This window comes from Macaca mulatta, chromosome 4 (assembly GCF_049350105.2).
Source record: "Macaca mulatta isolate MMU2019108-1 chromosome 4, T2T-MMU8v2.0, whole genome shotgun sequence".
NCBI classification, from domain to species: Eukaryota; Metazoa; Chordata; class Mammalia; order Primates; family Cercopithecidae; genus Macaca; species Macaca mulatta.
In genome coordinates, this window is record NC_133409.1 from 111917515 (window position 1) to 111930116 (window position 12602).

The following is a 12602-nucleotide window of genomic DNA, read 5'->3' on the forward strand; positions in this document are numbered from 1 at the left end:
CATAAAACCCAAAAGGACAGGCTCTGGAGAACTTCCAGAGACCTGAAAGCATGGAGGTTCCTGGAGGTCAGCGTGCTCAGAAAGGGCATGGAAGCTCTGTGTTGCTTCCCACATGCCTCGCCCAACGCATCTCTTCCAGTTCTTCATCTCTATCTATTGTAACATCCTTTGCAATAAGCCAGCAAAGTGTCTTCCTGAGTCCTGTGAGCAGCTCCAGCAAATTAGTCAAACCCAAAGAGAAGGTAGTGGTAACTCCGATTTACAGCCAATCAGTCAGAAGCATACGTGACAATCTATTACTTGTGAGTGGCATCTGGAGTAGGGGCAGTCTTGGAGCAAATTGTCATCTATGATCTGATGCTGTCTCCCAGTAGATAGTGTCAGGCTTGAATTGAACTAGAGGAGACCCCCTGGTGTCCCCTGCAGAACTGATTGATTGGGTTTTGGTGGGGAGAAATCCTCACCCACTTCTTCCTGACCAGAAGTCACAGAAGTCTTCTGTGTTAATTGTTGAATGTGGATATAGGAGAAACTGAATTTCTTTTTTCCTATATCCACAGAACTCCAAATATCTGGCTTTTGATTTGGTATGAAGACCTTTGCTGTGCTACATATAGCTTAGAGCTGAAATCTTAAGGGTCATGTTGCTTATCTATTTGTTCTTTCCTTTTTTTTTTTTTTTTTTTTTTTTTTTGAGACAGTCTCCCTCTATCACCCAGGCTGAAGTGCAATGGTACAATCTTGGCTCACTGCAACCTCCGCCTCCCAGGTTCAAGCAATTCTCATGTCTCACCCTCCCGAGTAGCTGGGAGTGTGCCACCACACCCAGCTAATTTTTGTATTTTTAGTAGAGATGGAGTTTTGCCATGTTGGCCAGGCTGGCCTCAAACTCCTGGTCTCAAGTGATCCACCCTCCTCAGCCTCCCAAAGTGCTGGCATTACAGGTGTGAGCCACTGTGCCTGGCCTATTTGTTCTTTTACTAGGTATATATTGGATACCTACTCCACGGTTGGCACTGTAGTAGGCACCAAGGTGCTATAGTACATAAGACACAGAGCCACGTTCAGAAAGGTGGACGAGCAAACAGCAGCACTGTGTGACTAGTGTTATGAAGGCTATAAGGAGGGTTGGGGGCAAGTAGTAAGCCTTGAAATTACCTATGTAATGGTCTATTAGAAAAAAGCATTTTACATTTTTAGAAGCTAAAGTAAAATGTGAGAATAGAGTTTGGGACAGTAGAGAATGGGCTGGAGTAGAGAAAGGTGGAATGTTTCAAAAGACATGAATCCAGAAAAGAGCCCTGCAAAATAAACTAAAGAATCTGAACTTCACTCTCAAGCTACAAGAGAAGAGTCCTTGAATTACTTGAGGGCAATCCCAGCCTGAACTTCAGAGAACCACTAGTCTGGAACTCTGATGACGCTTTTTGCCTCAGCAAAACAAAATGCCTTGCATTGTTCAACACAGTGAGTGAAAAGCATGACAGCCACCATAGATCTGTTGTGTTAGGTGGGTTGGAAGTCTCTGTGTTCATACGATGTGATGTAATGGATAAATGTGGATTATTTACTCATCTGTTAATTGTAATAAGGCAACCTATTCTCTCCCCCAAGAGCTCTATCTCCATTATCAGTGGAAAAAAATAGAATTTAAGTAAAGATAAGTTACCTCAATTCCATGTCATCTGAAAAAAAAAGGGCTATCTATAATATAAATCCCTTAATAAGTCTAAGAAAGACACTAGTCTATTGGAAATATTTTAGGACTGGGTCAGCTTGCAAGCAGAGCGATGGATGCAGAGAAATGTAGAGATCTGTCCTATGCTTCATTATTTATTAGAAATAGTCATTTACTGTCCACTAAGGTATTTTAATAAGCAAAAATTGCCCTAATATTCTGAAGTATATAATCAGCTTTTGGTCAAACAGTCTTATAATGGTTTCAAGTCATATCAAAAGAAAAATGACACTTACTTTGCTACGATGGTACCGTTTAAATGCTTAGAATTCATAGAACAGTATAATGGTGTCTGCAATGTCACTTCAAATTTTGGTAATACTGGAAAAGAAAAGCAAGGGTAAATCTTTTCACTATCATCTTCCACTGAACAAAATGAAAAATAAAATTGTTCTGAAGGAGTTGATAATTTGTACTATTTGAACTTAAATTCATTAGAATCCAAATACATATTAAGACAGATGAAAAGCCCTTTGTTTCACCCAAAACTAGAAATCCCTAGTTTGGTCAGCCTTATATAATTAAGGTATGAGGCCGGGAGCAGTGGCTCATGCCTATAATCCTAGCACTCTGGGAGGCTGAGGCAGGTGGATCACCTGAGGTCAGGAGTTTGAGACCAGCCTGGCCAACAAGGTGAAATCCCGTCTCTACTAAAAATACAAAAATTGCTGGGCATGGTGGTGCGCACCGGTAATCCCAGCTACTCAGGAGGCTGAGGCAGGAGAATTGCTTGAACCCAGGAGGCAGTGGTTGCAGTAAGCTGAGATCATGCCACTGCACTCCAGCCTGAGTGACACAGTAAGACTTCGTCTCAAAAAATAATAATAATAATTAAGGTATAAACCATTTTATAAGTACTAATACTATAATTGATATAAAGCACTCCACCAGAGTAAAAAATGTGTGTTTCTTTCCAGTCTGTAAAACTTTTTTTCTATAGTTCTCTGACGAAAGAAGCAACTCATATAATGAAGGTATGAGGCCGGGAGCAGTGGCTCATGCCTATAATCCTAGCACTCTGGGAGGCTGAGGCAGGTGGATCATAACAAGGCACCTCACCATTCAATTAACATAAGAGAAGTATCAAAAAAACCAAAGGGTCAACAATATAGGGCAGACCTTCAGCTCCAATCAAGGCTAATGGCCCTGAATGTACCAAGACACTCCTAGACTCTAGACCAGTCTAGGACAGGGAGACCAAAAAAGTCACATGAGTCAACTATGACTCTCCCAACCCCCACCACCAAGGAATTCCAAATGCCTCTTCCTCAAACATCACAGGTTTGCAATCAATTCCCCACCTCCACTATACCTCATGCAACAACATACAACCACCCAGTATACCACCACAATGGGATATAAAGATAGCCTATAAAAATGTTGGTCCCCTATGATTTATTCTTCTAGATCAGGGCTGTCTAAAAGACATAAAATGGGAGCCATATGTGTAATTTTTCATTTCTAGTAGCCAAATTTTAAAAGCAAAAATAAGCAGGTGAAATTAATTTTTATATTTTACTTAACCCCATATATCTAAAAGATTATCATTTCAACAAATAACCAAAATTTAAAAATGGTTATTAATGAACTATTTTTCTTGCTTTCATTTTTCTTGTACTAAGTCTTTGACATCTGGTGTCTCCATTTGGACTAGCCACATTTGAAGCGCTCAAGAGCCACACATGGCAAGTGGCCCCGCTACTGGAGAGCACAGTTACAGATCAGACTTCAGCAAACTATGACCAGCATGAACCAAGAACATTTTTTACAATTTTTAACTGGTTGGAAAAAATCAAAAGAAAAATATTTCATGACATATGAAAATTATATGAAATTCAAATTTTCATGCCCATAAAATGAAGTTTATTGCAGCACAGCAACAATCATGTACATATTATCTTTGGCTGCTCTCATGCTACCAAGGCAAAGTTGAGTAGTAACGACAGACACACATGGCCCACAGAGCCTGAGATATTACTACCTGTATATTATAATTTCTACTGCCTAAATAAAACCCAATCTCAAAAAGAAGCTCAAATCAAATGAAGAACTCCATGTGTAACCTCAAAATAACTACTCAAATTATAACTAATACTAAGATCCTATGCTTTCACTCTCATCTCTCATTCCTCTCCATTCACCAACAAAATAGATGGGTCCCACTGTTTTTATCTATGGGTTTCTAACTGATATTGTAAGTATGGCACCTGCAAGAAAAGGATTTACCTGAGAAACAGACCATCTTTACCAATGCCAATCAAATGAAAAATATGGAAGAGAATTTGTTAAGTATTTTTAAGTGCAACATTTTAAATATTTTATGATCATGACAAAGTAGAAAAATAGAAAAATTATGTTGTGGATAAGAAAAAGACTAGCATAATACAACTATAAGCGATTTTTTTCTACTTTTTTCTGTATAATGAGATTTTAGAAATTTTACAAAGGAAAAAAAAATATGTTTAGGCCTGTAAAAAAAAAACCAGAATTTTAACTCCATTGATATTTTTACTTCAAATAACACATCTCTTAAAAATTTCTCTAATCTCTGCTGAAAGTAACAAATGCTTTTTTCTTCCAAAGTAGGTTAAGGAACTCTTACCATATTCTGAAACCTGAAATGATTGATAATATGTCTGGTCCTATTGGGCAGGGGAAAAAAAAGACAAGAAAATATAAGAGTTTTTATTTATTTTGCTTGCTTGTTTACTTGCATAAAACAATTTAGAAAATTAATTTTTAAATTACATTTATAATGATACAATGAACAAACCTGTTTATTTTCATTTATGGAAGTGTATTTGTAGACAACTGCAGCATGAAGCCCGTAAAATTTCAGGAATTTTTCTTGCCAACCCGTTAGCATAAAAAGGTGACCTATCTTTATAATTCATTGCAGGTCATTTAAACAAACTGCTTAATCTGACTTCCATCATTTGTGAAATAAGCACTAGATTAAACTAGATAATTCAGGAATTTATGAAGCAAGGATAACACAGGTCAAACTAACAAATAACTTCAGATTTGTTTTGGATATCATTATCAAAAATTAATGGAGAAAGTGAAGTTACACATAACTCAAATACTTATAAATAATTAAGGATGGAAAATCTTCAGGGAACGACATGCTTCACCTTTCCAATTCCTTGAATTATTTTCTCCTATAATCCTTAAATCAATACATCCTATGCTGTTATAATAGATACTGCTAATTATTTCCTTTTCCACAATCAACAAGAAAACATGTGGGCTATTACCATATCATTTATCTAACTCTTCATATTTCTTCTTCTTTTTTTTTTTTTTTTTTTTTTTTTTTGAGTCTCACTTTGTCACCCAGGCTAGAGTGCAGTGGCACAAACATGGCTCACTGCAGCCTCAACCTCCTGGACTCAAGCGATTCTCCTGCCTCAGCCCACCAACTAGCTGGGACTACAGAGGCGAGTCACCAAGCCCTGCTAATGTTTGGTTTTGTTTTGTTTTTTTTTTCTTTAGTAGAGATGAGATTTTGCCATGTTGCCCAGGCTGGTCTCAAACTCCTGAGCTCAAGCAATCTGCCCACCTCGGCCTCCCAAAGTGCTAGGATCACAGGTGTGAGCCACCATGCCCAGTCAACTCTTCATATTTCTAAATCGTTCATTCTAATCAAGGTAGCACAATAAATAGAACCTCTCCAAACTGGCTATGTAATTCCACTAATGAAATTTGTATTGTAAATTTAATTCCCAAATGTATCAACTCAAACATTGAGATGTAGCTATAAAATAATAGCTTTTGTTAACAAGTACCCTTGGTTAATCTAAAGCATCTGTACACCAAGAAGTTATTGTTCAGTCCTAAAAGAAGGCCATAGTTCACTTCAAAATATAAAACAAATATAATCACTAACATGCTAACAAATAAATTGTGTATAAATTGACTTCGACATTGTCATGTAAAGAAGATCCCATCTTTGGTTAGCTGTTGTTGAAAAATAAAAATTTTTTAATAAAAAAGGAAATCTCAAGAAATTGTGTTGTTTTGATCAAAGTCTTAAGGAATTTCATATTTGTGGCTTCTATCTCAAATTGTTTTCATATCATATAGTAACATTATAAATTACATGTATTTGATTCATTTATAAGTTCTAACATGTCATTCTCAAAAGTCAAATCAAGAAGGTAATTTACCTATTATCTGTTTTACTGATGAACATAGGAATGTTAGTCTTTAAGTTAGTTTTTGCTTTATTACTGAGGCCAGCACAGGCAAGACTATGGAATAAGTAACAATTATGATGTTTCTGTTTCTCAAGTTTCATTCGTATAGCAAACATTAACTGAGTAAATACGACATGCAAAACACCATCTAAGGCTCTATAAATCACAGTCCTCAGCATTAGAGGGTCTAGTGGTGGAGACATAGTCAAGACATAGTCAAGAACGATAATTCAAGACTGACAGGGTCCTGGGGTTTCATGCACTGTGTTTTTGCTCTAACTCTTGCCTATTCTTGACTTACATGTACTTCCATCCCTCCCCATTTTCCAGGGCTTAGCTTAAATATTGCTACTTCATTTTTTGATCATTTTTGTATCCCTCATAGTTTGTCCCTTGAGGTGTCAACCTAGTACAAAATAAGTGCTCAATAAATGTGTGTTTGATTAAATAAAAATTATTGGCTTTTACAAATATAGGAAATCAACTTACTTATTTGAGCCTACTTAAAACAACAGCCTGAAACTAAGTTTTAGGTCATCATTTGTTTAACACACAAGTAGTTTACATTAGATTATATTTGAAATGAATTTCATCTCCCCTCCTCCTCCTACACTGCCAGTCCCTGATCAATCCTGGATTTTCCATCTTTCCACTGACCGTCTCCATCCCCTCACTCAGTCTCTAAACACTCTTGTCTTTTGTTCTCTTGTTACTCCTAAATATCTCTCTGACACCTTCCTTGTTTCCTTTATGCACCTGTTTCTGATCCTTAAATGTTAGCCTTTCCCATGCTGAGCCCTCTTCCCACTCTTCAGGGTTTTAACTGCCATTTCTAGCATAAAGACACCTAAATCCTTATCTCTATCCCAGATTGAGACTCAAATCCACCTGCTAGACATCTCCACCTCAATTTCTGACACAATGTCCTGGATTTATTGATCTGGATTTAGCCTCTTTCAAATAGCTTTTCTTGATTGCCCTCTCCCCATGGTGGGTTAGATGCCCCTTCTCTCCTATAATATCCTGTCTATAACTCAATCATCTTGCCTAACACAATATATGATAATCACTTGCTTCGTGTCCATCTCCTGTAAGAGACCATGAAATCCTTGAGAGCACAGAACCTGGTAAAGCATGCCTTCAATGTTTGTTAAATAAACATAAGTATAAATTAATAAATGAGTCCATTCTTGTCCCCAGTCTGGTTCTTACAGTACTCAATAAATCAGCCTCAGTTATTAGGCAGCATCTCCTGCAACGCATTAAAATAATCTTCTCTTGAGAAGGATCAAACAACCCTGAAGAGGCAAATGATCCACAGAGTAACCTTAACTCTCTGCCCTTTACGTAGAAGGAACATGAATGCCCCAAGGAGTGGAGGCATCCAGCCATCATAGAAAACCGAAGAACACAAAGGAAGAAAAGTTTTTCTTTTCACTGACATTTTAAATTGTTCCAATAAATCTAGAAAACATTTTGTGAGTGCTGACAGCATGCTTTCTACTACACAATGTCTTCCCAAGGTGCTTATAAGTAGTAAAATGCAAATCAACAAATAAATTATTTTACTGTCCAAGGGATTTGAAAAGCAGAAATGAGTTTTGTAATGTCCAGTGTATTGTCCTTTAGGCAAACAGGCCATACCAATTTTCAGAATTGATTCAGTTGTTTTAATGAAATATATAATCAAGTACAAAAGACACTGAAATATTTAAAATTAATAATAATTCAGAGAATTAACAGCCATTTATGCCATATATAACCACAAAAACACCGATACTGAGTACTTTCATTAATCTAGAACAGGGATCCGCAAACTTTTCCTGTAAAGAACAGGATAGTAAATATTTTAGGCTTTGCAGGCCATATGGTCTCTGTCCCAACTACTTAACAATGCTGTTGCAATGCAACAGAGATTGTTAGCCAGAGACAATTTGTAAACAAACAAGCACGACTATGTTCCAATAAATCTTTATTTACAAAAAACAGGTATCAGGCTACATTTGGTTTTTCTGCCAGGGTTTGCTAACCTTTAGTTTAAAAAAATGAATAAAATGTATTCCCAAACTCTTCTGTTCATTCTAGCTAACTAAACAAAATTTTACTAAACTTTACTAAAAAGGTGGAGCAAAAAAATCCAGTCCTTTTGTAGGAAGTACAAGTTTCTCTTACTAAACAATTTTCCTTCAGTTTTGAAATAATTTTATCCGCTTCAAAATGAGTATTTGTGCTAATTGTAGTTCATCAGATATAGTTTATGCTCATTCACTCTGCCAACAATTGGAAAAAGGCTAACCTGAAGGCTTAAATACTTGGGCAGCATGTTTTTTAAGCAAACACCTCCCCAGGCAAGAGAAGCATAACTCATGTCTTCTGAGCTCTTCTTTCCCCAATATGGTCACAGTTCCATGGGGAAAGCTCTCTCCTAAAAACCTGCTCCGAAGCACATGTATTCACTCTCTGTTTCTATTGGATGTAAGCCTGTCTTGATTAGATTTTCTAAACAACTTCTAAAGCAGAAGTAGAAAATAAGAGTCAGCAGGTATTCTTAGCAACCTCTGTAATTTCTCTACCTCTTGTCCCTGAGTTAGTAATTCGTTGTGAGGGTGTATGTTACAGAAACTAGACAAATGAATTTGGAAAGAGAAAACACGTTATTTTTACCACCCTTTTAAGAAGTATGCTATGACTAGAATACAAATTGAGACATGTGAATTACTAAAACCATCTATTTCAGTTACAGAATTTTTCTTCCCTAACCATGATGCCATCCAACTCTTGAGTTTCTATTTTTAACAAATTTGAAGAAATATAGCATATTCCTTGACCATTAAAAAATACATTTTAAAATGCAGGTCAGTTTCTTTCAACTCTTGCTTCTGGAGTAAAAAGCAATGCCAGAATCAAAACTAAGGTGCTGGTTGGATTATTTCTGCTTGTTCATTATGTTCTTTTATGGTCATTTCAGTTCCCTAATAGTTTGTTTTAGCACTACTCTCCAGTGTCTGGATGTACCTTTTACTTAAAGATTAAGAAAGGCACTGAATTTGTGAGATCTGCACATAACGGGAGGTTAAAAGGGAACTATGTCAGACTCAGTTTTGCATTTGTCCCCCAAGACAATAGATGTCAACTATGTCCACCTTCCATAGGTGAAGGACTACCACATAGCACTTGCAAAGGAGGTTTCCAAAAACTGGTTTTGCAACTCTTAACCCATCACCAAGGTGGAAAGGTCAAGATAAAAATAAAACTAGACGAGAATTTCAGGAAAGAGCTTTCAATGAACTAGGAGTGGCACACACTCCACCCTGGGGCATCAGGTAGAGTTGCTTGGCCCTCATTTCAAGCCCTAGGGAAAGGGGCTTCCATAGACAATGCAGACAACCGGGTATGTGTCCCTGGGAGCATCCTCAAGCTGTCAGTGAGTAGGCTCTTGACACACCTGAAAACTCTAAAGGGTATAATATTGGTGCTGACAGTGGAGCTAAGGGTGTGCTATGCTAGAAGTGGTCTGCATCTCCTGGGTGTTGAGGATCAGAGAAAGCATGAGCATTTTCCCTCAACTAGACATGCCAAAAGAGCAAGTCAGCATGGGACTGCTTTCTCTCCTGATCAAAATAGCCTTAGTAGGAATAAGGCAAGCCTTCAGAAGAGGGAAGCTGGAGGTGTATGATCTAGATGCCCAGGAGCTAAAGATGGAGTTATGAGCTGCCATTTGGAGGAGACAGATTCAAAAGCATCCAGGGTACTTTGGATGAAAGACCTCCCAGCAATCTTAAGGGTCCTCCTAGGAATACAGAAAGGAGTTTTAAAAAGAAAAAATGTTAGTTTTTCCATTGACCTCCCAGAGAGGTCTAATGCAGATGACAACAGTATTACATTGAACTACGTTAAATTGCCATTTTTGTAGGACAAATATTAGCAAGTTCACATGACCCATCCTTATACATCAGATGAGAATTTTGTTACCCTTACTTCTCTTTCCTCCACCCAATTCAATCTGGAGGAGTCAAAGGCAGCCTAGTGAGTTGGAGGCAGGCATCCGGACCAAAGAAGACCCAAGCTGGAGAAGGGAGCATTTTATTTTATTAGACTGTACATATTAATCACTGAATGTAGACCGTTTGTGTATATGAAAGTAACCAAACGTGACAGGACCTTTTGTTACCAAAGAGTAACCATAAAAATGATGGGATTTTTCCCTGCATTTTATCCAAGGAGTAGAGAAGAATTCATCCCAAAGAACAGGACAAAATGGTACAAGAATAATGTGTTTTTTTACTTCACCTGTCAAGTAATAAATGTTCAACCTCACAGTTACACATAAATAACTGGGCAGGAATACGTTAAGTAAGAATAGGAATACCATAACATAAATGAAATTATATTGCTGCTGCCTCCACCAGATAATCATATTAATTCTCTCCTTCTTAGGAACAGAAGTTGTAGACTCTTGTATACAATAGCCTACATTACATAGCTATATTATGTATAGCTATTTATGTGCTTTTTTGCCCTTGAAATCTGGATTCTGCCTCTCCCATTTCACTGGCACCAGAAGATGCTCGGTATGCCACGTTGCTTTCGTCTAACCGCCCATCACTTTTCTCAGGCCTCACTCTCTTTGAGGCCTCTGCAGCACCTGGAAAGCCACTCCCTCTGAATCTCTTCCCCTCTGCTCTGTGCTTGAACTTGCTGGCTTTTCTCTTCCCAAAACTGGCTGTTCTTTTTCTATTGCTTTGGATGGCTTCTCTGCTTTGCTCCTAAATGTGATTTCTGATGGCTCAGTCCAAATACATCCAGCTCATACCACTCACCCAAACTGAGCTTCCATCCCTGACTTCTCTAGAACTGATCACGGGTGATTCTCCCAAAGACCCAGTTTGAAATTCTCAGGCACCTTTTGCTCCTCTTTCTCCTCTGCCCAATCGAAATCCAGTCACTAACCCTAATAATACTGCCTTTAAGTGTCTCTAGAATTCATCCATTCCTCTTTAATTTTTTCTGCTCTCATACAGCAGCCCCCTATTACCTTTGAACTTACTAACACTGAAGGTATTTGATTACAAGCTAACATTGAAGGTATTCGTATATTGTTAAACAATAATACTAACTCCCTGGTAGCCCCCTGGACTTTAGCTTCTCTCCCTCTAATCACCCCACATGCTGCCACCAACGTGATCTTCCTAAAATGCAACTTTAATCATGTCATACTATTATGTAGAAATTTTCTACTCAAGCAATAAGAAGACAACACATACTGATGATTTTTATTTGTTTGGAAGTTTATGATAAGGGTGTCACACTTTCTACACTATCATGTTTGGATGTTTTTACCTTATTCGTGCATTACTTTTATAATTAGAGGAAAATTATGAATGTATGATCCTATAACTTCTATAATTTGAGAGAGACTCATTCACACACATTTTGTTTCCTCTGTCCTCAGAAGTTCTATATTGAAATTTGCGTCATTGATTGAAATTCAAAGTAAAACACACAAAAGTTTTTAGAGCTCTCTGCTGTCTACAGAACGAAATATAAAACTTCAGCCTGTTAGCCAATAACCTCCACAGCTCGGCCCACAAACTCCCCCATCTTTCTCTTCAACTACTACTCTCTACAAGCCCTCCACTCCAGCCAGTGTCTGCTCCTGGCCCCAGAGCCCTGTCAGCCAGCTCAGAGCCCACCACTTCCCATCAAAGTCTTACAGTCCCCTCCAGCCCTATCTTGGACTTGTAAAGCTGTGAAGATCCTTAAAAATCCCTTGATCCAAACTGCTTATTTTACCACTGAGGAAATGGAGAACCGCAGCTGAAATGCCATGCACCCTTGACTAGAGCACAGTACCCAGGTCTTAGGACTCCTAATCTAATGCTCTTTGCATTTGTTAGACGAAGCTTCTTTGATTGTAAGCTCCTTGAAGGCCAGGTCTGTGTCTTATCACCTTTAGATGCTGTACTGACTGGTGTTTCTTCCCACCCTCGCATACAACAGAAAAGCTTCATATTTTTAGCTTTCTTCAGATCCCTGCTAATCTGACTATGCCTAAACCTATTGCCTACATAACAGCAATCATGTAATATCCTATTTTTCCCCTCTTTTATTTTTACCATAAAATTGGGAGAGCTTAAAAATAAACAAGAAATCACAATGGAAACATCATCCTGTAAAAGTGTCAGTTGATGTACACTGACCTACTTAGAGGAATGACAGAGTCAATAGGGTTTGCAAAATGAGAGAAAATGTTGGTTAACATTTACATCATCCTTTCCTTCCCTTTCCTGTTTACAGTCTAAACATCTGTGGTCTAAACTGTAGTTGCAACGTATTTCTCTTGAGGGTTCAACCCAAACTCAGCATCAGAAGCAGCTGTGGTGGGTTTAATAAATAGAGAGGTCCAGTTCCTACCCCAGAGCTACTGAATCAGAATTACCAGGGCCGAGGCCCAAACACAACAAATGTATTCATTCATCCATTCCTTCAAGAGATATTCATTGCACCTGAGTGTCAAGTGTAATAGGAATACAACCCTGCACGGACCTTCTGATCTAGTGGAAAGAAGGATATTTATCAAATAACCACATACGTGAGTATATATTACAAATTATGATAAAAACTGTGAATTAACATTTACAGAGAGTTATGAAATCTGGAGATGA

The 12602-nt window shown here is 37.9% G+C and overlaps 1 protein-coding gene across 3 annotated transcripts in view; it reads right to left on the reverse strand.

The window, feature by feature from the left end:
• CD109 (CD109 molecule) overlaps positions 1 to 12602 on the reverse strand; it is a 140673-nt gene that overhangs the window by 71343 nt on the left and 56728 nt on the right. For all 3 annotated transcript variants that reach the window (XM_077999751.1, XM_015136746.3, XM_077999750.1), the window contains exons 6-7: positions 4341 to 4380; positions 1975 to 2059 (exon numbers count right to left, since the gene is read on the reverse strand). In XM_077999751.1, the coding sequence (XP_077855877.1) occupies positions 1975 to 2012 (38 nt within the window). In that variant the 5' untranslated portion in view covers positions 2013 to 2059; positions 4341 to 4380. The remainder of the gene's footprint in view (positions 1 to 1974; positions 2060 to 4340; positions 4381 to 12602) is intronic.